The following is a 26,553-nucleotide window of genomic DNA, read 5'->3' as shown; positions in this document are numbered from 1 at the left end:
AAAGCTAGCCTATAGCATCTAGATTCTGGCTATCTCAAACTACTACTAGGCAGCACTTGATATATCTACCAAAAAGCAACCAAATAAAAACGTCAAAATGCTCATCTTCCTCGTGAACTTTCCTTAATCATCATCATTATAATATTATGATTACTACTATAAAAAATCACGTATCCAACGTGTAAAGTTGGCTAGACTTATTCATTGTTATAATAATTTCAATGAACAAGCTGTTCAACCTCTCCATGAGTTATGTAAAACCGGAAGTAATAATTTTGTTTTTCTCGTTAACCCACGCCATGTAGGGTTGTTCAGGAACCGGAATTCGACTGAAGGTCAACAGTAATAGTTGTACTACCAAATACTGATCAGTTCTAGTATTTTTTTAATCACTTTTCTATATTGCTACTTTGGAATTCTTCATATTTTTGTAGTTGTTTTACCATTACTTTATATCTTCCGCTTCTCTCGAGGAAGAGAGAAGCCAAAAACGATAACAAGGTTAAGACAGAAGACAAACCAACAACAACAACTACTACTTAGAGAACAGGCACTGCTAGGGGAACTCGCTGTTCCTTCTTTCATCTCAAACATGCAGTGGGTCCCAACTACCCTCAGAACCGCTGACAATACACAGAACCATATCTGATCACAAAATCGCTCTAAACTGGTCTTAAGCTTCACCAACAATTCCCAATAATTTTCTGTTACTTTCCACTGTACTGCAACAACATGAATTGGGACCACTAGATATGTCATATGAGTTATAGTCAGAAAGGACTTCATCGATGGCCTGCAATGAATTGGTTCAGACCCATTGATGAGCCTAAGGAAGCAAACTTGGCAAGCTCTTGGGGTAGAAATGCATGTCCACCTCCATTTCTGTTCACGCCAAGAAAATCTCTTGTCAAGTTACGTTCCACTGTGTTTGAGCCTGGATGGAGGTTTATCTGAGTTGGTTCCACATTGTTTTGCATCAGAAACTGATCAAAACTGTTTGATGGATGTGTCAATGAGCTAAAGTTAGTAGAACTACCCAACATAGTTGCACTACTGCTTGTTCCATTGAAATTTTCCTGTTGGTTCATGTTGTGAAAGACTTGGTTAAGTTGGTCACCGGTTTGGTTTGCATTGCTATTATTGAGACTGGTACTTTGGGTGGAAGATGAGCTCATCACTCCAAAACTGCCACTGAAAATTGAAGGGTTGGTGCTTCTGGTGGAACCCATTTGTGCTGCCTTCTGCAAAAGGGCAGTGGCTGACATTGGGGAAGCTGAGATTGAATTCTTATTTTGACTCTCAGAATAAATCGTTGCCAAATCTGAAGCTCCACCTTCTCCCTTTGAATTGGAGGCAGGCATTCTAAAATTTGAGAATACTGAAGAAGAACCAATCATGGCATTATTAGCTTGTGCCATTTGCACAACCTCAGGCAAACCTGAGGAACTTGATGATGGAACATCAAGTGGGTTATTAATGTGATGTCCCTGATTCAACCACAGTGACAAGTTTGGTCTTTGTTGGTCTGCACCCATCCCCATTAAACGAAACCCATGTGGACCAAAGTGTGGAACACTCTGCATTCCCTGACCAGTGATTAATCCACATGACGACAAACCAGCTTGTGTATTCATCACAGTTGCATCTTCGCTCTTGAAATTTAGACTACTGGTAGTAACTGAGGAAAGTCTCGAGCTCTCTTCGGCTAAGGCATCGCAGAAAGCCCTGTGAGTAATAAAGCTGTCCTTCCTGAGAAAAGTTCAGTGAAATTCCCCATTAATTATCTACTCATTTAAACCATACACTTACACAATAATCACACATTAAATCTCAAACTCAATGCACCACCAAACGAAAAAGCCTTACACATGTAGAGTGAGCATATATTCCATCCCAAAAAAGCACACACCAGAGATTGTAAATAGAAAATCATAAAAATAGAGTTATACTACCAATAAACGAGAACATAGGTAGATTTTTACGTGACTAAGCAACTGGGAATTAGTTTATGTCTACTTCGTGTAGTGACTATGAAAAAAATTTCATTTCCACGAGACACAATCATATGAATCAAATCAACATGTGACTATTCATTAGGAAGTTGCATGAGTTAATTAATTACCTGGAGAAGAGGGTGCCACAGTCGCATTTATACTCTCTGGTGCCACAGGTTTTGGTGTGAGCTTTCCAATCAGATTGAACTGCGTACTTTTTGGAGCACTTCTCACACTTCCACTTCTTCTCACCGTGTTTTCTGCTATAATGCTTTTTTATTCCGGTGAGGTCTCCGAGAGCCCTGGAGGCGTGGTGGTGGACACATGTCTTCTCTGGACAGATATATACCTTCTTCCGAACCTCTTTGTTTGACCTCTGTCGTAGCTTCCATGGAAGGTTGTGACCCCTCCTATGAAGCTGAAGGTTCTGGTCCCTCTGGAACCCTTTGTTGCATATTTCACAGATGAAACGGTTCGTGGCCATGAGAGTTTTCGGTGAAAGAGCAATAACCTCAGCATCTGGATCTGCATAATCAAGTCCAAATTAAAAATAAATCAAAACCAATTTATTTGATAAGAATCAGTGGTTTTACATTACCTGGTGTTCCTGGTAGATTTCTCTTCTTCTTGGTGGGTGGAGGATGATGATTAGGGTTAGGGTTTGTGTTTTGTTCATTGGGAAGCCCTGGGAGAGTAGTGGACAGAGAAAAGGGGTCACTGGGTATCATTTGCATATTGGTAAAAGGGGAGCAGTGAAGCTATATTGTGGAGTGGTTTGCTTTCTAGCAAAGTAGAAGCAAACAGCTAACTTTCATAGGTTTCAGACAGTACAAGCAAGAAAACAAGGGATGTTAGAATAGCTAAAGCCAAGAAATATAATATAAGTTTTTTTTTGGAGGTTACCACCATATTCTGTAAGAGGGAGTGGTTGGCTTCATGTGATTATTCTGCTCAAGGACAAGAAAAAGCCATAGACGAAACTTGAATCGGATAAAATATATTTAACCCCCGAAAAATATAGTATATATATATATGCACACACTTGTGTATGAGCTTCTAACTGGTGTCTGCACCCTTGTTTTTTATTTCTTTAACATTTGAAAGATGTAACAAAGACCATGACATGATGATAATATATATACATATAGGGAGAGTGTTATACTATTGTTTATACATATTTTGTATCAGTTTTCTCTTTACAACTCCTTTGTCACACTCTTCTCTCACGTTACCTACTTGTTTTGTATAAAAAAATGTTTCTTGGTTGTATTTCTATTAATTATAGTTCATTAGATAAAGTTATACATATAATATGTTAGCTACACATATCTTATGTCGGCTCTGTGTGTGGCGTCACCCTCCCTTCCTCTCTCTCCTTTCACTTGCTGTTTACTGTCTTTGGTTTTACGCGTACGTACCCTCTTGCTTAATAACTCATTTACTGGCATTCTCAAAGTGACAGAGTCATAAATATTAATGGGCCACCACATAATTCCACACACATACACACACTTTCAGCCACAATACACAAAACAGACCAGATCTTTCTCAGAACAGAGATACAACCACATGCACATCCGTAGAAGAATGTGTGTTTTCATCTGTTCGAGAGAGTGAGTTGCATTTCCTCTGTCTTAGGCATAGCAAATAAAAAGAATGATGTATAACATTCCTTGTGTAGATAAAGGGAAATAAATAAAAAGCGAAAAACATGCAAATTATAATTAATCTAATTAAAGCATGTGTGGTAACATATATTTAAGCACAATCTCCATAAAAAGAAAAACCGAAAGTTTTAAAGCTGCCAGTGTACCTCCTTTGGTAAAGGTGAACAATACTTTTATATACAAAGGTTGACTCTTTGGCAGATTAATAGTATTATTAGTAATACGTATGAAAAGGGTTGTGTTGTTGTGCACGTGACATGGAAGAAATGAAGGTTAAAATGATGGTGTTGGTGAGAAGGAGGGTAACAGAAAAGTTACTAACCTTTATAAGAGGCTTTAGTTGGTAGTGAATGATTAAGCCATAATTAGAGTGAGGGTACACTTTTAGCATGCGAGAGACTGTTCTAACAGAGAGGTCAGAGAAACATTTGAATAGAGAGAAAGAGAAAGAGAAAGAGAAAAGGGTGCATGTGTGTTGTGGGGTCAATACACTAGTCTACGATGTAATGTAGTGTGGGGCAGTGTTTGAGGTTCTCTTTTTCCGATGCAAGTTGATAGGACCGTCCGTGATACTCTGTCACTGCGTAGTCATTGTGAGGGCTCAAGAAAACTGAACCATGGGGTCCCCGCTGCACCGTCCATCATCCCAAAAAGTATCACTCCTACGTCCATAATTTTCCCCCACAATGCTTTTTACTATTCTTATTTTTACAGATTTATTTATATACTGTAAAGGAAATGAAAAAACTCTATTATTTTCATCAAAGATCAAATAAAAGTTGGAAATAATCCTCAGGTCGAGGATCTCATAGAGTTCTAAACCCATTTTCTAGAGCTAAATAATGATCTCTAACGTGTAACTACAAAAATAACATCCTAATTGCTTGCGGTTGAGTTACTATATTGTTGGTGAATGAAGAAGAATCTATTGAGTTCTGTAAACATGGAGACTTTGATGTTAAACAATCCATAATCTATTGAATACTGAGCCTAAAAAGTTTGGATGTTTGTTTGATGGCCATTGTGGATATTTGATATGTCAGATTACATTTATATAATATGAGTTTACTGGATATTTAAATACAAGAGTAAAACATAGATGCTTGTGCATTGAGTAATTACCTTAGATGGTGTTTCGGATGTGAGGGGCTGTGTTGGTCCCACGCCTCCACGTTACTCTCTTCTCGTATTTTGTACATCGGATTCTTCGTACTCATTCCTCAGTTTGCCGGTGGAAAACCTGGAAAAGATTCTCCGATGCTAAAGTCAGTTGAGAGCTAAGACGTTTTTCTCAGACAGTAATAAATGTGTTTTCTCAGACAGTAATGAATGTGCAGTAAATGCCACCTATCTACCACTCATTCTGGATCTGTATTTATAGTTTTCGGGTTTGGGATTAGTGAAAAGTTAATCACGGCCCAATTCAGCCCAAATAGCTTTTAAACCCTACTTACCTTAAACTAAAATGATTAGTAACACGGCCGGCCGTCCTCGCGGGTCTTATCCTCGAGACCGGCCGGTCTTGACGGGTACACGGCCTGGGCGGCCGACTTCGGGTGAGTCTTGAGTATGGGTGCACGGGTGTCCGTCCTGTCATACATAACCTTTCACAATAGTGAGTGATCACGGGACACATGGGCGTCCGCCCTTCAATACCTAACCCTTCCCAAGAGTAAGTAGAAGGGTAGTTTCCTGGGTCTTATACGGTAACGTGGACGGCCGGTCCGTTTGGCAGCCCAATGACGTAAATGTCCTTCCGTACGACGTCCGGTCCCTGCTGGTACAGATGATAAATATTAAATGCAATTCCTTGTAAATTATTATTTTCTTCATTTATCTCTTTCTATTGCAGGAGAAATTGGAGAATAGTACGTTGAAGGACGCGACATTAATCTTTTGTTTATAATCAAGGTTGTCTCAAAGTAATTTGGATTCTAAGAAAAAAAATCGAACGAACCTAAATTAATTCATTTAATTCTATAATTAATTATATTTTGTTCCTTTAGCTTTTCATCCTCAAACTTAAAAGGAAAATAACTGATATTAAATCAAATAAAATTTACCTGGGACCTATCCTGTTGTGATAACTCACACCATGTCCCACTTCGGTTCAGTTCCATTTGATTCTTTTTTTTAATCAATAATAAAGTAGGGTGTTAAAATAAGTTTTGTTAGGTGAGTCAACTATTGATTTATTACGTGTCTAAGTTGGGTTGGATAAAAATATATTTTTAAATATAAAATGAAACAAATATAATTAATATATGTAGATTGACGCATGAATTTTAAATCTTTGAATCGAAACTCCTAAGACTAAGTGCGAGTATAAATATGTACCATCTATATAGTGACTTAAATTTTTAAAAAAGTGACACGAAACATGTTTGAGAATATGCTCGAATTGTTTGGTCACCTTGACGACGACGTTACATTATAAAGTTTAGCTAACTTCCCTGGTCACTGTACGTGTTTGTGAACGATTTTAAATAAGATTAAGAATTAGAAATTAAAAAAATATATATATGAATTATTGTAATATGTGTGTGTAAGAACTCCTTTGAATCACGTTTGAAGATGAACTTAATCAAGAACTTGAGGATTAGAAGAGTGATGAGACATCTTACCTGACAGTCACACTCATAATTGATGATATATTACGTGATGATCATTCATCCCATGTGGCTTTGTGGATTCTTATTTTCCTTTACTTTTTTTCTCTTTCTAATTTTGTTCCGCATGAATTCTTCGTCCTATGATCATGTGCAATTGATTGTAATTCAACCATATATTCTAATAATTATCATGCATTTTTTCCAGAACAAAAAACTCATAAGAAATGAACAGAGGAAGATCAATAAAAGTTAGTTTAATTAAATAAATCATTTATATTATAATACTTAATTTTTAATTTTATCGTATGGTTTGAAATTGTCCCACGAGTTCATATATGGTTCACTTTGCATGTTTGTTAAAGCAAAGTTTAAAATGTAATTATATCTCTCTCTCTCGCCGGTTCCTTATGATGAATCGTCTCTCTCAATTTCCAACAACCCTAGCTAGCTACATATGTAATGTCTCATATATATGAACAACTTTTTGCATCACAAGTAACAGCATTGACCTCCTCAACTTAAGTAATCACTGCCACTATTGTTAGTTAATATGATCCAAAGATTTATAATGTTCTTCTATAAATCATTATTTATAGATGTAGCAGCATCCTCATCAGCTTGGTCCTTACTTGTATATATAGATTAGTTGACTTTTATACAAGATTCAATACAAGGATCAATGCAAAGGAAAAGTTGAGATAAAATAATAATGAAACTCAATGCAAGGAAGAATAAAAGGAGTTGAGAATTCAACTGTAAGTTTAAGTTTCATATTTGATAGAAATAAGAAAGTAAAAGCATATAAAGGTAAAGATTTATAAACCAATTGTTTTAAAATTTTGAGTATAAAGTTATCTCAATCTTTTATGTGATTGAGACCACATTTGTATCGAAAGTTTTACAAAGGGTTCATGTTATGATGAATGAACAAAGAGATACTTTTACTTTTATGTGTTTGAATTCAGGTTTCATTAATATTGTTTCTAGTAAACTTTCATATGAGTACAATGATTTCTGTATCGAAAGTCGAGTAACATCCTCTTCCTCAATAAATCTAACAAAAAAACTTCACTTATTATAATGAAAAATACTTTTACGAAGATTTCACTATCCAATTGTTGTTATTTTTTACTTTAAAACCTTTCAATTGTTGTTTTGTTCTTTATTTTTCCTTATTTTAATTCCTATAAAATCGTCGTCAAAATTTTTATTTTATTTACAAATTTTTCATTCCGTCATTTTTTAAGCCAATAACTTTTAACCCGTCATCAATTTATGTCATTAATGATTTTTTCGCACTAGTTTTTGCGCTAGTGATAACAATGTATGTCTTGTTGATGTACAACGACCAACATTAGTTAAATTTCTAAGCAATTATGTGCTTAGGTGTTAGGCGTGTAAATGTGGCAATTACTGGTTTTGAAATAGGTAGAGCACTCAAAGTTTCACCTCCTCTCTCTCAAAATGTTTTATAAGGACAACATTATTTCAAAGACAATAATAGGGTAATTGAAACCAAGGATTGGAGGATGAAATTTTGAAAATATGAAATATAAATTATTACTTTTTATTTCCAGTCATAAACTTTTTAAAATGTTCATCTCCGTCTTCAGTTTTTATTAAAAAATAAAATTGAAAAGTAAAAAAAACAAAAAACCCTTAAGCTCCTCTGCCCAGTAATGAATGTTTTATGGTAACTTACTTAAATTTTGCATCATCATCATCAACTCGATTTGGGGTATTTTCATAAATGGGTATGAGATATATAATAAAAAAATCAGTGCATGTTCAACTCGTTTGCCAACATAATATATATACTCAGAAAGTGAATAACCCTGGCCGGCGAGACTAGAGCTACATCACACCTAATGATCTCGCGTTAATTATATATAGTTAAATGGAAAATGAAAGAGAGAGAAGATATCATACTTAGTTAATTAATTAATTAATTAAAATGAAAATGTAATTTAGTTGTCTCTTTAATTATACTATATATATTATTAGCCAATTCAACAACTTTTGGCTTGACATATTTGGAGCTAGCTTACGATCAAATCCATATTATATTGTATGTTTCCTCATCTCAATGTATAATCGGTATCCTATGCTCACTCCCCAACACGTTCACAACAACACCACAAACATAATACAGATTCAAAACCCAATGTCGAAATATAAATAATTGTATAATTAAAATAGAATTTTCGAATGCAAAAAATCTCTGGTAGGAGACATAAAAACATATTATATCCGACCAGATAACGACATAAGGAGCATCCCTTCATTTATTTTCTCTGCAATCTACACAATTCCATGCTTAATTCTTTTTAATTCAATTATAATAGTATTTCCCGCAAATCTATGATTAATTAATTGGTTTTCCATTGATGCAACTGGTCTGCCTTTTAATATTTTTAAATGAACACAACATTGTTACCCAAAAACGCGTTTTAGAGTAAGATTTTCAAACACACTATTGGTCTGTTGTATCAGTTTTTGCGATTGTAGAATATTGTGATATGTTAAAATGGTTAAAACTCGCGAGTACCAATTGAGTTAAGTTTTGAAAACAATAAAATTTTTTATATGGATCAACTTTTAATTTGGATTAAATTTACGATGATTATCAATTTACTTAATTTAATTTAATTATTTATTATTTTATATTTTAATATTATTATTTAATATTTTTTTTATTGTATTGTAAATGAAAATAAAAAAAAATGTTTCAAGAAAGTAAAATATTATAAATTTATCCACTTAAGACTTTAATCATATAAATAAATAAATAACTTAAAAATTATCAATGTTATAAACTTATTTATTTAGTTTTTGGATTTGTTTTTGAATTATATTTGAGTTTTATGTTAATTTTTTTTAATTGGTTTTGGAGTTTAATATCAGAGTAAAATTATTTAAATTTGAATTATAAAAAACTTGTAATTCTTTTTGGATTTAAAAAAAATTGTAACTAAGTGAACCAGTGAGTCAACCATTTAATCCATCAATCCTTGGTGAGTCGGGTCAGATTTAAATTTTTTCAGCTCATTAATAAATAAGCTGAGTTAGGTTGGTTCACTAAATCACTAGCTCGTGGTGAGTCGGATCGGATGACTCATTTTGACAACATTATTATATATATATATATTATATTATATTTTCAACGCATTCATTAAATGCATTTGTAGTGGGAATAAGAAGTTTTTCAAATCCCTATTTCCATAGACTAGACGTGTTTCTTACATGATTCCATGAATATTCGACACAGTTTGCTATTTTATATATATCTGACATTTTTCTCTCAAAAAGATAAAATAAAATGAACGATAATATAAGAAAATATAGGTATATATGTTTAGGTTTGTACATGGTCACTTAGACCATAGAACAAGTGAGAAGAAAAAACAGGTACAATATTAGTTCATTTAAATGAAGACTTATTATTTGATTTCAATTAGGACGACTTAGGATATTTAAAACAAACTTAAAAAAACGATATTTTTTTATTTACTAATAAAATTATTAAAATATATTATAATTTTGAAATTCTTAAAACAAATTTAAGAATATGTCATTTTTATTAATAAAATAATTTATTATAAAAGTTAATATTCACTCATAATAATTTAATTAAATTTTATTTGTAAACATGATTTTATAATTAATTTAATAGATATATATTAGTATTAATTTTTTTTAGGCATTTTTTTAAAGAATTTAAGTAAAAACTTTATCTGCTTCGATCTTAAGCCATCTACCTTAAATAGACTCATTAAAGAGAAAGCTTGCATTTGTGAACCAATTATTATTATTATTTTATATTTTTATAGGCATATTTACATAATTAGCTTAATATTTTTTTTCTTCTTTCTTAAGATTTGATGAAGTCTTTTATTAGATTTTAGGTTTAATAGTATTTTTTGTTTTTATATTTGTAGCAATGATTAATGTCTTTTTTTTTTCACTCAATGTAATTCATATATTCTTTAAAAAAATTTAAGATAATCTCTACCGTTATATCAATGTTAAAAATAAATAGAAGGAAACATTAGATAATTGTTATAAATATAAAGAGAAAAAAATATTAAGCCAAGATTTTATTAGTTTATCAATTTAGGTATTCTTATATGCTTTGTAAATAGTAGACAATTTTCAACTCTTATTAGTTTAATTTTTGCATAATTTTTTAATTACTTTTGTTTTCTTATAAAAAAAATGACATGTTCCAAAATTTTGATATTGGTTACTTAAGTGGTTAGGAATGAAATAAACATAATCCACGAATCAATAAATTTAATCTAACCCATTTAAACAAGTATTTAGAGTGTAAGGTTAAGATTGAGTCAACCAATATGATTCTTGATTTAAGAACATAGAGTTTAAACGAATTAACCTTTAAAGTTCAAATGAAGGAAAAATCACAGGTATTTGTTGGTAGTGGTAGAGTTTACAAGGCGAGGTAGCTTCGTCTCTTCCAACTCCCTCATCAAATCTGCCATTTCCAAATCATTCCTCTGAAAATAAAGTCAAAGATCAATGTTGTTGGTGATCAAGAAAAATATGATTAAATTATATTTTTTTACGTGATAAAAGTGATGCATTAAAAAAAAAACTTGTTCTTACTACCTAATATAATTGGACAAAATGAATTATAGTAACTTTATATAAAAATTAATACACTTAGATTGAGTATATTATAATAACCTTACTATATAAGCAATGAGTTTTTGATGGAGCAATGATTATTATTATTATTATTATTTTGTAAAATAATTAATTAGTTGTTAGGCAGTGGAGCAAGGTGAAAAGAAGGGTGTCTGTTAAGGAGAGAACAAGAATTGGGAGATTGAAAGGAATTGATTGGTTCCAAGAAGAAGAAACCAAATTACAGAATCAAGTTGGTCTTATTGCGTTTATTCACCTTTCCTTCATCTTCTATTTCTTGGACTTTTCTGCAATACGATGCAACCATTCTTCCCCTTCATGCCTTTTTTTTTACAAAAATCTAACACCTCCATTATTATTTTCTCATCCAACCTTGCAACACAATCTTTTGCTTCGTAAGCCATACATCTCAAGTTTTTAAACTACTTTTTTTTTTCATTCAATATTTTGTTGTTTAATTAGATAAGATGTTGTGACTGGTGAAGATTACCATAAGATAATTAAGATCTTGGAAATCCAATTTTTTTTAGGCCATGCTAAACAATTTCTCACATGTGCTCCACAAATCTTATATCAAGCAACTTGGAAGTTATTCTTAAATAATTCTAAGGTGATAGGTTTTTCCATATTTTCCTGGTCCATTTTGTTTTTCATTTTGTACTTTCTTTTCTAGTTTTTTTAAGTATATATGGTCAAGAGCTCCATCTTCATATTCGGGATGAGTTATTTACTTTTAATTATTCTTTGAGTTGATAGATCTTTTTAATTTTAATGTGAGGACCTTATTGATGTTTCAATGTTTCTTACATAGATAATCGAAGAGCTAATTTACTACACTTGTCTATATCTTTAAAGATGTAGAAGATGCCCCATTTGATTTGTCATGAGTTTGATTTATTGATGAGTCAATTATCTTGAAATTTAACATTCTTTTTTTTTTTTCATAACATTCATTGCATACTTGCATTGCAATATGACAATCTCATTTGTGGATATGTTACCCTTTTCCTTGAGAATTATATTAGTTTTCCAATACTTTTTATTAATCGCATGTTCAATATTGAGAAAATCACATGATATGATGACAATATCATCACATAAACAAACACAAATTCAATTAACGTGTGAATGACGATAAAAGGCAAAGTAGTAATCCTCATTTCGAATTATATCAAATTGATTTACAATACTAAATCTATTAAATCAAGCTCAAAACAATTATTTGAGACGATATAAAAAAATTTCACGATTGATATGCAAGACTAGAAAACTCCCTTCAAGTAATATAGAAATAAGATTACTCCGAAGACTTTTTTTAGTAGATTGTCATGTAAAAATGCGTTATGTCCAATTAATGAAGAAAAATAAAGGAAAATTACAAACAAAAATATTTTCACAAAAAAAAGTTTTAGCAATAGGAGAAAAACTATCCCTATATTTCAACCTAAAGATCTAAGTATAATAATTTCCTATGAGATGAGTCTTAATTGATCATCTTTGACAAAAAGAACCTTATTCCCCTAGAGAAACAAGGTCCATTGTCATATTGATGCACACATATGATCAATCACAACCGGCTTCCAGATGGGAAAAGACATCACTTGCATATATAAAATAAAAAAATAAAGGATAAGGAAGTTTACAAAATTTTTTGTAATCATCTATAGAAATATATAGACAAAACTAAATTTATTAATATATTTTATCGATAAATTTTAAAATTTCAATTACTGACAAAAATATCTATCAATAATGATATTATTAGTAAAATCCATTAATAAATTTAAATTTGTATTATTAACAGATATTTTAGTTAGTAAGTTATCCGTTGATAAATTTATCAATAATTTTCAAGTTAGTAATTTATCCGTTGATTAATCTATCAATAATTTTCAATTCTTATTACTAACAAATATGTCCACTAGTAAATATTGTCGATAAAATAACACGACATTTTTTTACTTTGTGTTTCAATCAATTCGTGTAAAATATGTTGCTAATTATATGTCCAAAACTTCATCAGTAATTTATAATTCTTATTACCAATAAATATTTTTGTTAGTAAATTTGTCAATAAAGAAGCAACAATTTCCTATCAAGTTGATGAGATATTTTTTTCATAAATTAAGTGGAGATGGATAAGAAGAAGAAAAGAAAAGGAGAAGAAAAGAAAAGGAGAAGGAAGAGGGAAATAAGCCGATGGGAGTGACAAATACGTGATAGATGCAATGATGATGTAGCAACGAAGCAATGGTGGAGGCTACTACAACAACAACAGTCGACGGACACGACAAAAGAAAGGACAGGAGAAGATAAAGAAAAAAATATAAAATGAAAACCGAAAAAAAAATGAAAAAGAAAGATCTAATTGCAAGATTTACCAACTCATTTAAGCGATCAATAATTATCGACATATATTTGTTGATGGATTTTTAGTTGTCCGTAATTATCAATAGATTTTGTGATTCGTTGATAAAATTTTCGGCAAACATTTTATCAATAAATTTTTTATAGCCAATAATTTATTAATAAAATTAAATAATTAATGGATTTTTTCTATAATTGACAATTTTTTTTGCATGTAATTATCAAATTTTTTAATAGATAACTGAGAAAAAATATGATAATAACTTAAAAAGAAGTATAATAAGGAGAAGGATTACACGTATAACTTATACTTTTTAAAAAATAATGAGAATTTCAGGTTCAAGGGGTGAGACCGAACGATGAGGATAGGTGAGTTGTGATGTTAATAATGGGTGGTGACGACAAAAAAGTAGAACAAAATAGGTGCATGGTGTGCAATGAGAGGTCTCAAATATAAATGATAGAAACATTAAAATGAAACTATTTTTAAAACTATTTTTACTTTTTTTCACGCTTATGAATAAGACATGTAAAGGACAAAGAGAGTGATGATAATATAAAAGTTAGCGCTGGATTTTTCCTTCTAATATAGAAGACATGTGCTCACAAAATATTTAATTTTCTTATTTTTAGGTTAATAATATAGAATTAATCTAATTAATGTTAATATCATTATTTATTATATTTATAGAATTCTAACATAGTTATAATATTCAATTAAAAAGAAATGATGATTATATATTCTAAATACGGTATTTCTAAGATAAAAAGACCATTTTTCGCTCAAAATTTAATACAGATTAAAAAGTCATTTTAGTAATTTTAACTTTTGAGTACTGCTTTGTGTAGGTTTCTTAAACTTATAAATATATAGCTCATTTAAATAATCATGCATTAGAACGGCTCCTGGTTTTTTCTATAATTTCTTAAGTAGATACTGTTTTTACTCTTGAATTTTTTATACAATGATATATTAACACATATTTTTAAACAACATTTTAATATAACACATATTGTTTTTTTATTAGATTTAGAATACATCAATACAATAATAAATTAAAAGTAAATTAGTGAAAAAAAAATATGTGTTGTGTCAAAATATTATCCAATTTTTTTAATAAAGCTATCTTTTCTTAATTTTTGTGCTAACTTGTAATAAAAAGTAGCTGAAAAAAATTTGAACTAACTATGGGCTAGTTAGCCACGCTATCTCTTGCTAAGAAGATATAGACCCTGCGCCATCCCATGGGATGTGACTTTAGCCGGACATTCCTATGAATATGCAATCATCTGAAGTTTCTGGGCCACTAGCACACCTATTTTAATGTTGAAATACAATTATATTGTCTGAAACTTGAGCCATATTAGCAAATTGATTTAGAAATATCGATAATTTAAAGCTGAAAGTTGACAAACTTTGCCTTTGAAGCCTCAAACCAAGCTTTATCTATGACAACCTGATTTTGTTGCCACCCAGAACTCAATCTTTTGGCTAAATTGCTAAGCAACTTTGCTGATGAAATTATAGATACCCTTTGAAGAATGTTGGTCATTCAACATGGGACAAACGCGTTGCTTTCAAAGTCTCTTTCCACACACCTATTTAGTATTATATATAAAATAATTGTCCCTCTCTGCATGACCAAGCAATATACATACATATATATATATATATATATATATATATATATATATATATAAATATATATATATATATATATATATATATATATATATATATATATAAATATATATATATATATATATATATATATATATATATATATATATATATATATATATATATATATATATATATATATATATATATAAACACCATGCACAGTAGTTTCAAGTTTACAGCCTTTTTGATCGAAAATATCGGTAACTGATTGATGCATTTTCTAGTTTGTTCCTCCAGAGGCGTTATATCTTCGTATTCATGGACAAAGATGGTAATTCAGAAATCCGACTTCCTCCAGGGTTTAGATTCCACCCTTCTGATGAAGAGCTGATTGTTCATTATCTGAGAAACAAAGTGACATCATCACCCCTTCCTGGCTCATTCATAGCAGAAATAGATCTTTACAAGTATAATCCATGGGAGCTCCAAAGTCTGTGTTAGAAATTGCACTGATTTAGTTTTTGTTTCATTGTTTTCTCGAAAGTATTATTCATCCAGTGAGATAAAGCATCTGTTAAAGTAGTAGTTGTAATACTGATTAAGGTTTTGAATTTTGAACAGGTAAGGCTTTGTTTGGGGAGGATGAATGGTATTTCTTTACTCCCAGAGACAGGAAGTATCCGAATGGAGTGAGGCCTAATAGAGCAGCTGCTTCTGGTTATTGGAAGGCTACTGGCACTGACAGACCCATTTTTACTTCATGTGGGATGAAGAATATTGGAGTGAAGAAGGCCCTTGTGTTCTACAAGGGTCGAGCACCAAAAGGATCTAAAACTGATTGGATCATGCACGAGTACAGGTTGCACAATTCCATGAATTCCATTTCACAGCAAAGAAGGTCCATGAGAGTAGGTCAACAATACCATGATTTCAATTTTCCTATATATGTAAAAAAAAACAGTTTTTTATGGCTAAAGTGATATAGTATATGAAGTTTTGATTTGTTTTTTGTCATGTGCTTCAGCTGGATGAGTGGGTGCTGTGTCGGGTCCGACAGAAAGCAAGCAACACAAGAAGTAATTGGGAAGAGACTATTTATGAAGCAACAAGCCAGTTTGAAGAGATGAATGAGAACTCAAATCCTGAAGCAGCCAAAAATTCTGTGCATGATGAATATCCATTGTTGCCTTATATTCTGGCTTCTGTGTCTGATTCTATTGGCCTAGTCTCAGGCTCAGGCTGTGGTTGTAATGATGATGGAAAAGCATATGCTTCATTGCATGATAAGAACACGAATGTAATAAGTGGAGCAGAGTTTATGGCAGCTGAGGGTTTGTTTAATCCACTGAAGAGGAAAAACACTAAAGAGAAGGAGTTGGAGTTGTATGCTTCCCTCGATAAAAAACTAAGCGAAGAACATGATGTTGGGAATGAGCATGATCTGAACAAAGACTGCAATTCCAATAACTTTGACCACTGGACTTCCATCATACTACCCCAAGAGCTTAATATCTAGCCTTTACGATATATGCATGAATTCTTTAGATCATGCTCGTTGCTCTGCATACGTGAGAAAGGACAGCGAATTCTATTTGTAAATAAGAAAAAATGCAGTTGGGTTTTGTTCATGCATTGTGATTATTGCTTTCAGTAAGCATAAATGTAGAGAGCTGGAAAGTCGTTGTGCAATTGAGTTGGTGATTGTGTGTTTCAAAATTGATTGACACATCTGATAAGGATAAACGATCTTAAAAAAGTAAATTTTTATAGTTTTTTTTAAATAAAAAATAAAAAAAATAGTATCAAATTAATGTGAAAAATTATGTGTCAAAATATTAATTTTCTTTGAAATTAGAATAGGGAAAATTGAAGTATTTATTGCTTATGCTTAATTATTTCATGAATGATATAATGTTATTTCATAATTAAAAAAATCATTAATTATTTACTGATAAAATCTGTTGATAATAATAAAAATGTGTCAACTATTTAAATTTATGGACATTTTACTTACACTACAAAATTCATTGCTAACATTATCATTCATTGATATTTTCTTTTTCTTTTTCTCCTCTTCATTCATTATCGTTGTCTCTGCTTCTTCTATTTTTCTTCTTCTTTCTCCCTTGCCACCGCTATTGTCATGGTGTCTACCGTTAACGGTCTTCGTGTGCAAGCCTCCATCATCACCAGAAGTTCTTGTTTCTCCTCGTATTCTTCTTTCTCCTTTTTTCTCTTTTTTCTCTTTATCTTTTCCTCTTCTTCTTTATCTTTCTTCTCCTCTTTTTTCTCTTTCTCTCTTTTTCTCTTCGTCCATCTATACTTAATTATAAAAATATTTCATCAAATTTAGTAAAAAAATTGATACATTTTTATTGGATAAATTTATTGAAAAAAAACTTGTTAATAATAAAATTATAAATTATTGATAGACTTTAAAAAATATAATTATCAATTAATTTTGTAGACGAATTTTATCTACAAACATATCGATAAGAATAATAAATAAAATATCCGTCAGTTATGAGTCTTAAATTTTGTTTACAAATTTATTTTTGTCAATAAAATTTTATCAATAATTATAAAGAAATTTATAGTGTTTGCATAGTGGAAATTCCTCTACAAGGAAACTAGAGTTTTGAAAATATATTCTCCTAATTTAAATCTAAGGTTTCTGTTTTTCTTTTCAATTATCAATTCTTTCTCTCAGATGTTTATGAATATGTAAATCAATGGTTAAAATGTCCGCATAAATATAAAATCCAAAAAGTATAAATTCTATGAACCAAATCAATAGTCACAAAAAAGAATTTAAGTCCCAATCATATAATATATAGAATTGCTTGGATATAGTCATGAACAAATCCTAAGAAAGTTTTTTTTTTTTTTTATGTAGCGGTAAATTTTCTATCACAAATAACTATGCTATTTGGATGTCCACCACTTACGGTTGTTTCATTCGGAATATCCTTAGACATATAAAAAGACACCTAAAAGTAAAAAGATATAAAACCAAATATATTAAGAGATGAAATTTAAGTTTAACATGAGTAAGATAGATATTATACCATTTTTATCTTGAAAAATAAATTTAAATTTAATTTAGTTTTACAAAAATTATTTATAAAATAAAATTTATATTTATTTATATATTATAATTTGATAACAATTTTAAAAACCATAAAGTCTTTAAAAAAATAAAAATATTGAATATAAAGGTTTAAATATTATGCAACTGACCCTAAATATACTAAAAAATTGGAGTGAAATGAAAATATAAATAAACTAATTTCAATTTCCTAAATCAAATTTATTATTTTAAAAAATACTCTTATCTGTGAACTTTAGCATTACTCCTTAGTTATAATTGAGAAAAAAAAATTAAAATAATAATATTACATGAAAACAAAAATAGTAATTTGGCATATTGCTACTTTGTCTGAATTGTGCAAACTTTCTGGATGGATATCAATCTTAAGAGAACGAGTTAGGAATCATTTGCCGGCCACCTGATGAAGACTTGGGAGTAAAGAAAACATGGCAACAACACCTTCTTCAGTCTCTGTCTAATGTTGCACTTTAAACTTTTAAAGGTATTATATTTGTAAAATAAAAACTGGCATTAAATTTTATTTTATTTTTGTTATAGATAATCCATCTTAATTTGATATACACAAGTGTCAATACGAATACAAATTCGCAGTGTGACATAATTTAGTGGCATCTTGAGTCTGTATAAAGGACAAGTGCATCTCGTAAGTAACAGGAACAAGTGCAAAATATTGTTTTTAAAAAAAATTAGACATGAGTCACACCACGATACAACCAAGAAAATACAAGAGATACAGATATGCCATACAAATTGATCCAATGATCTGTCCTCTATGCCGTATCATTTCTTTAGCACACTGCAATAAGAGCACGGCAGGTCAGGGAAGGTATCTCAAGAAGAATAAGGAAACACACAACACTAGTAAAAGCCATATCAAACACACAATATGATATTAAAGATCTCACCTATCCTATCAGGAAAGAAACAAGAAACAACCATCCAAAAATTTGAGGATTTCATATATATATATATGTGTGTGTGTGTAGTATCAGGACACGAGACATCATCGCCCCAAGACTAACAAATCAAAGAGATTTATACTTCCTATCATAACATCAACAAGATCCTTGTATATATAGCTAAGCTAAGCTTTTTTATCTGCCGGTATCATTAAAAACTTCACAGAATTCAGAAATTCCTTTGAGAGGAAGTTGGCAAATAACCATTTCAAATTATGGTTCTAGTTTTACTATACAAGTCCTTATGCAGGAAGCCGGTAGTGAAAATGAAATAAATACACAAGTATTTGATACACCATTTATTATTTAACTAGAACACCAGCGAATAATCTAGAGAAACATTCATCAAAATAACTTTATAATCGATGCACTTGTGTGGAACTTCGGGCTTCTCCCCTCGGATGTAATGAAGCCTTAGATGATAAACATATATATTCCTCTGTTTTTAAAGGAATGCCTAATCAAACTTAATGCAGACCAACAATTCCTCCCAATTAAAGCAAAGAATTCTAATAGAGTTGTGGAAACAATTTTTTATTGTGATAAAGATAAGGGATATCATGGTATGATCAATTACAAAGAAAAGGGATAAGTGAAAATTGAATATCAGAAAAAAAGTAAAGGGGCCGCTGGGAATAATGTATATAGTAAAGGCTGCATTGCCATGAGTACAGGTAAGGGAATAAAGATTCCTTGGTTTGATAGGAGTTTAAAAAATATTTATTTTCTGGTATGAGTTCTAATGGATTTTCATTCCCGCACGTATGTCTGGAAAGATGCATTTCCATGCGTAGTAATGGGAAGAAAACTTTTATTCAAAAAGTTCTAAAATATGTAATACCCACGTATTTCCCACATAAATTTCTCAATATACACTCCAGGTCCCGTATGGTAGGCATGTATTCAAATGTTGGTTATGATTCATCTAGGGTAGCTTCACTTTACATTCTTTTATGCCAAAATCTTGCTATGTAACAATAATTTGAATATGTTTACTGTAAGAGCCTGAAAATGTAAGGCTACTGGGCCCTGCAGCCTGGCCCAAGAAGCTAAGGGTACTAGGACCTCAGAAGATGCCTCATTTTTCCAGCTCTGAGTTCATTTTCCAGTTCCCTTTTCTCTCTCTAAACTCATCTCCATTTTCTCCTTCTTGCTCTGCCTTCTCTTTACCCTTGCACTCATTTGAACTGTTGAAATTTCAAATAGGTGGTGTTCTTTCGCTCACGGAGTTGAGAGCTTCCCTTCTATCCGATTAGATTTCTATTTGGACGGGTAAGTCAGTTTCTCCACTTTTTCTTGAACTTAGGGCATGCAACTTTACTGGTTGCATGGTGCTCCTTTTGATTCTCTGTCTATTCTAGCTCTAAGAGCTGTTTCCATCACCATTTAGGTGGTTGTAGGGCACTATTTGAGTTTTCTCTGTGAAGGCACGGTTAGGGCACTCTAGTTGACTATAGTGCTCAACTTCAAGGTAAGGGGAGCTAATTATTTTTGTATGAATTTATTTTATAAAAATATATGCATATGAATGTTGAACTGGTGTGCTCTTGTGAAACTGTTTTATGACTTTTATGGTATTGGGTGTTATAACTGAAACTGTGAAATTGTGCATGTTGTGATGTGATGAATTTAATCTGTTTTGAATGAGTTTGTTGGCTGAAATTGATCTTGTTGGAAGGTCTGGAGTAAGGGTTCTGTAATAGCATGTATATGGGTATTAAATAGATGTACAGGTACTGTTTGAGGTTGCTGTGAGAGGAAGTGAAAATATTAAAATTAGGCATTTCAGATTTAGAGCATAAGAGAACAGGGTAGATAATTTAAATAAATTAATTGTTAATTGTTGAGAGCCTTTCTTTGTTGGTAGGATAGAAGAACCTTAAAAACCTGAGTTGGCACATCCCTGATCATAGAGCAGCCCTGGCCTGGTCCAGTCAGTTGTGACTAGTCATATGTGTTGGCGTCGAAGGTGAGTTTGATGCGTTCAGACATCTGGGTCCTCTCCGATGACCAATTGGGGTAAAGAAAGATCTCTACTAGGATGAAAATAAAATAAAACAAGTTGATTGTAGATGCATAAAGTTATCATGTGTTAATTTCTAGTCAATTATAATTTTAGGAAATCAGTCATTGTGTGTTTGGAATTTAAAGTAAGGATCCATATATAAATAAATAAATAAATATATATATATATATATATATATTTAATAATATATTAGTTTAATATAATATAAAAATATATATTTATAATGTTACGTATTATATATATGTATAATAATATAATGTAAATATATATATATATATATATAATAATAATAATAAAGTAAGGATAGTTGTTTCTTATATTGAAACGTGAGTGTTAATCGATAATTATATTACTTGTAGGTATGTATAAATTGATGCATTTTATGAGCTGCTATGGGTTAGTTGGAGCTGTTTGGTTCTTGGTATTGATTAACTTAGATTCAATTGTGGAGATGTTATTTTTATAATTTGTGAGTGGTGAGTAATGTATATTGTTGAGATTGTGTATATGTTGATTGTGGCAGAAAGTATATGATTACAAAGTGATGAAAGTATGATCCAAGTTGTAAATCAAGTTCCATCTGTGTAGGATCTCTTGGTGAGATCCTTAGTGTAGAATGATTGCATGGTAGCTCAGTCTTGGGGGTTTTCCTGACGCTCCAATGGTCTTTTATTCTCAAGTAGAGAGGATTGATCCATGTGGTGAGGAGTAGCAGGAGGTCCTAGTCTTGGAGGCTTCCAGTATGCTCTAGGGCGCGGAACGAATTAACCTCGTGAGTGTGGTAGGGTGGAACCCATTGGCAACGGCTTTGCAAAGCAGTAGAGGCCACCACGAGTGCATAACCCGCCATAGCTCGGCAATCATTCCGGTCCGGACGAGTCAGTCTATAAAGCAATGGGTCATTGTGATGTCAATGTACTATGTTTGAGTGACTTTTGCATGTCGTATGTGATTGAATAACATGATTTTTATATCTAGCTCACCCTTGCTTGTTTGTATTGCTTGTGTATGTTTTCCTTTTGCGATGATCATCCATTTGGATGGGAGTAGATGGCGAGGAGGTTCCTTTAGAGACAGCTTTGGAAGCCGAGGACGATGCTGCTGCCTAGTCTACCAGAACGTTATTAGTTTGATTGGCTATTCTGAAATACTAATTCCCATTTCAGCTTATATTTTAGATCTCTTTGGCTTATATTCTGAAGTTACTTAGAGGATGACTGTAATCCTATTTACTCTCAACTGCTTTCCTATATTATGCATGTGGACGTCTTTATTATATATGCTCTCTATATAATTGGGATGTCACATTTATAGAATAATTGTCGACATTGTTATTTTGTGTCATAACTCCTACAGTAATTATTTCTCTTCGGCATGCAGTAATAATAATACAAAGTAACCAAAATAGTTGTATTGTTTTTTATTTTGTATTTTGATGTTACCAAGCAATAAATATATATAAAAGAACGAAAAGTACTGCATATTAACAAGATTGATTCCTCCAAAAGAATAAACAATATTTAAATTTTGAAAAAGGAATATTTTCTATAATAGAGAGCAATTTAAGAACTGCAAAATATATTCTCACGAATGTGTATTTCCAGGAATCTCTATATTAACCAAACACATTATATTTCGAATGCCAAAAATTTATTTCCAATCATGATGTTTGGGAATGAATTTCATACAATGAAGACTTGACACAAACGCCCCTCTAAAAAAACAGGTAAAGAATGCTTTTATTAGGAAATCATGCAACAATTTCTAACTTCAGATGTTTAAGTTTACAGGGCAAAAAGGTTAAAGTATGAACCTAAAATTTCCACATTATCAAATTTGCAGTATTCAGGTAAACAGGTACTTACAAGGCAGTACACAAGATATGGACTGAGCTTCAAATACACACAAGAAAAGAGAAGGGACTAGCAAAATTTTCCAAGCTGTGAAAAAAGGGATAGGACCTTACTTGTACAAATAGGCAGCAATTCCCAAAATTATAATCAATAAAACAATATCAATGCAGAAGTTTCGACTGGACCGAAGCTGGATGAAAACCAAAACTATATAAGATTCAACATAAAATTCATCACTGATGAAAATTTAAGAATAAGATTTTCAGTCAAAAAGACCTGGTTCACTGTGTCTCGAAGTCTAACATTGGTATTTTTAAGGTCGGAAGATGCCTTGTCCACCTATAAAGACAAAAAAATCAGTGGCCTATTAACTTCAACTTCCTAATTCCAGTTTCAAAAACTTTGATTTCCATGATTTGGAGCTTGTGGGTAGAGGCAGAAATTGACAAATCTCACCTTAGCATCAATCTCATCCATCAGTGGTACTTGTCTATCCAGTTCCTGCACTTGTCCCATAAATAATGAGCTTAAATGCTAAAAAAATACATGGGCATGCATATATGCACAATGGAATAAAGACAAACACAACAGGGAAACTGACCTCATTCATATCATGTGCCATGTTTTTCAAAGTATCCAATCCTTCTGCTATCATATCCAAACCTTGATCCTAAGAATGGTTCATATAACGAGATCTGAATGAAACCATTTCTTGAACAACATTGACTAGCAAAATTCAGTCTCTCTGGTCACAACGCAACAAGTTACTTACCTGTTTCAGTTTACGCATTTCATACTCCTGCCTAAATCGACTTGATTCTTCGGTTTGATGGAAGTATTCATCATCAAATTGTCCATCTGAAATTGACAAGATACACAAAATTGAATGGAGGACTATCAATTACAAAGTCTCCTATTTATAAACCACTAAGATTGTATCACTATGAGACATGGATCACTTCAATTACCTGAATCAAATTTAATTCCAGGACGTGAGGCAGAAGCTGCCCAACTTCCCGTTTGTTTGGGTACTGCAGGGGTCCCATCTGGGATAGCTTGAATCCTATCTGGCAATGCAAGAACCAAATCATTACGGGCAGCAAATTCTTGCGATGAAAGCCCCTTTACCTGCCATTATACATTGTACCATGCGTTGGAAAAATGTATAACATCATCAATAATTTTGAACACGTGTCTGCATTTTTGTCAAAAAAGGACAGTCGAACTATTGAGAAACATACATGCCAAATAAAATAAGTCCACATTTTCTGGAAATAGTCAAAAATACATACAGAATCAGCAGGAAACCTATCTCATCGTGGATGGATAGGTGGAAAAGAAATTGGAATTTTTTTTTCCCTTTAATCTGTCTTCTGATTGCCAAATTTTATATAAAGCTCCTCAAGTAGATTAAATAAATGATCATTTCAGATAACATGTGATTAGCTAGCTTAGAGCTGATATTATCCTACAACTGTTTTTAATTTTTTAATTCAATAATTTATTTTACATTTTAATTAAATATCTAAATTTAATATTTTATTATTAAAAGTGGGTTGTTATCTGTCTGTAATTGAAAAAAATAGATGGCAAAGTATCTTTTTCATATGTAGAAATCTCGATTACTGCATAAATCATCAATTTACTCTTCAAATGAAAGTGCCCACTACAATACTTTACTAATTTAATCAATCAGAACTGGGACAGACATCTTATGCATTGAATGCAATTCCTGGTTCCAACCTAATTCCTAAAAAAATGCAAATGACAAAGTCCAGAAAGTTAACAGAATCCCGGAAAGAAAAAAAAAACAGAAATCAAATCAAACAAAAACAAAAAACACCCTTTCAAATGATACCAAGAAGCAGAGAAAGCGAAGAACCAACCTTTTTCATAGCCAATCTCTGCAACTTGGGAACCTCCTCCAACAACTTAGCCTTAGTACGACGAATCTCGGCATTGATCGCTACAGTAGACGCCTTACTTTTCTCCTTGGAAGCGGTTTCTGCTTTCTGAAAAAAAATTCACTCTACATACTATCACATTGGACTCATAAAGATTTCAAAAAATGTCATGAGTTAGGGCACAAATTCCCACATGAATTTAGTAATGAATTTGAAAAGAGTGACCTGAAGTAAGGTCTCGATTTCGGCATCAACGGAGGCGTAGAGTTTTGCGAATGCATCGTCAGCGGAGATATTGGAATCCTTTTGTTTCTCGACGTCGTATTTATCATACTTTTTACAGATGGAATCAACTCTGGTGAGAATGTCGATGACACTCATGGCTTGACTCTGGTGTTGTTCCTTGGGAAAAAAAAAATTTCTTCCCTCTTTCTTCCGAATATTGATGAGTGAGTGTTGTAGACTCCACTGTTACACCTTCATCCCTTTGTTGAACTCAACGCCCTCCAGCCTGTAACATCCATAAACACTAACTTCTCAACTTTTTTCATGTTTCACACAGTGGCCATTGTCAAGATCAAAGTAAAGAAATGATGTACTAAGAAAATGTTTACACTTTTAATATGTTTTCATGCAAAAAAAAAAAAAGAATCTTTTAATAAAATCAAGATAATAATTTCAAATGGAAAATGAATAATAGAAAGTGCTAACTTTATTTCTTTTAATAAAAATAATAATAAGGGGTGATTTCCAATCTAAGAAAATTAGCATCCAAGAATCACAATTTTCATGTTTAGAACCTTGTTAAAGTTATAAATAAACTCGAGAATAATCTTACATGGGAAATGAAATCTGACACTTTTGTTTATAAAAAGATCTAACGTTTTTTTAATGAGAAAACAAAATTAGATGTGGTTTGCAATATAAAAAATTACTTTATATATGTTTAGAATATAAAATTAAAATTAAAATTTAGATTTTGAAGTAAAAGCTATATTTTTTTCAAATTTAATGGAATTATTTGAAATTTATTTTTGTTAATGTTTTATGTTTAAATTCCATGCAATTATACATTACAATTAAAGTTATTTTTTTTTATTTCTTTTTGTTAAAAGTATATTGATCAAGAGATACTCTAAATTGTTAGGGATTTTTGTTTAGGCATACAATTTCACTCAATTAAGACAAAATTCCCATACGAAGCTAATCATATTTAATGCTTTAACTTTGTAGATATTTTCTCTTATGTTTTTATTGCTTTGATTACAACAATCTTCTAATAAGATAATTATGGGTTAACAAATAATTTTGGAAGTATAATTTTAGTTTTTGTATTTACATGCCAAATTAAATTTTATTTCATATAAAATTTATTATTATATTATAATAATGATGAAATACATTATCCGAAATGTGTATTAAAATATCAGGTGACTGTCACGTGACTACCATGTGACTCCCATATGTAATTTTAAAAAATTACTTTTTTTTAGTTTTTTTTAATTTTTTTGTTTATATTTTTATATGAGCTTTTCCAAAAAGATAAATTCCAATTTTAAATATAAATTGAAGAACTAAAATCATCTTTAACTTAAAAATATAATATAATATTAACATGTTTTAAAAGTATAGTAGAAAATTTAAAAGTCAAATTTCTCTAATTTTGAAAAATGATGAAAATTCATATTTATAATATAAGAGAATATATAACTAGACTGCAGTGATTGAACCGCTCTTTAAATATCTTCTGAATAAACTCTAAAGACAATA

At 31.3% G+C, this 26,553-nt stretch overlaps 3 protein-coding genes and 1 long non-coding RNA gene across 4 annotated transcripts; 2 read left to right on the top strand and 2 right to left on the bottom strand.

Moving 5' to 3' along the window:
• Positions 1-349: 349 nt before the first annotated feature.
• On the bottom strand, positions 350-3,072 carry LOC108328232 (zinc finger protein JACKDAW). Its single transcript, XM_017562065.2, has 3 exons — positions 2,593-3,072; positions 2,123-2,519; positions 350-1,749 (listed from the first exon to the last, which is right to left on the bottom strand). The coding sequence occupies exons 1-3, from the start codon at positions 2,726-2,728 to the stop codon at positions 783-785; spliced, it is 1,500 nt and encodes a 499-aa protein (XP_017417554.1). The 5' UTR covers positions 2,729-3,072; the 3' UTR covers positions 350-782.
• A 12,094-nt stretch (positions 3,073-15,166) lies between these two features.
• LOC108327739 (NAC domain-containing protein 2-like) lies at positions 15,167-16,689 on the top strand. The gene is made up of 3 exons (XM_017561432.2): positions 15,167-15,419; positions 15,551-15,837; positions 15,954-16,689. The coding sequence occupies exons 1-3, from the start codon at positions 15,248-15,250 to the stop codon at positions 16,443-16,445; spliced, it is 951 nt and encodes a 316-aa protein (XP_017416921.1). The 5' UTR covers positions 15,167-15,247; the 3' UTR covers positions 16,446-16,689.
• A 1,862-nt stretch (positions 16,690-18,551) lies between these two features.
• Positions 18,552-25,362, bottom strand: LOC108327740 (syntaxin-71). Its single transcript, XM_017561433.2, has 9 exons — positions 25,009-25,362; positions 24,766-24,891; positions 23,848-24,007; positions 23,652-23,737; positions 23,481-23,549; positions 23,336-23,380; positions 23,156-23,218; positions 22,993-23,069; positions 18,552-18,837 (listed from the first exon to the last, which is right to left on the bottom strand). Exons 1-9 carry the CDS (start codon positions 25,162-25,164, stop codon positions 18,822-18,824), a joined length of 798 nt encoding a protein of 265 aa, XP_017416922.1. The 5' UTR covers positions 25,165-25,362; the 3' UTR covers positions 18,552-18,821.
• Positions 19,934-22,425, top strand: LOC128195392 (uncharacterized). Its single transcript, XR_008246834.1, has 3 exons — positions 19,934-20,272; positions 20,391-20,471; positions 22,077-22,425. It is a non-coding gene; the product is annotated as an uncharacterized LOC128195392 (long non-coding RNA).
• Positions 25,363-26,553: the final 1,191 nt, after the last annotated feature.

The sequence above is a fragment of the Vigna angularis genome, chromosome 2 (genome assembly GCF_016808095.1).
Source record: "Vigna angularis cultivar LongXiaoDou No.4 chromosome 2, ASM1680809v1, whole genome shotgun sequence".
Taxonomy (NCBI): domain Eukaryota; kingdom Viridiplantae; phylum Streptophyta; class Magnoliopsida; order Fabales; family Fabaceae; genus Vigna; species Vigna angularis.
Note: the sequence above shows the minus strand (reverse complement) of the source record. Positions and strands in the feature narration are given on the sequence as shown.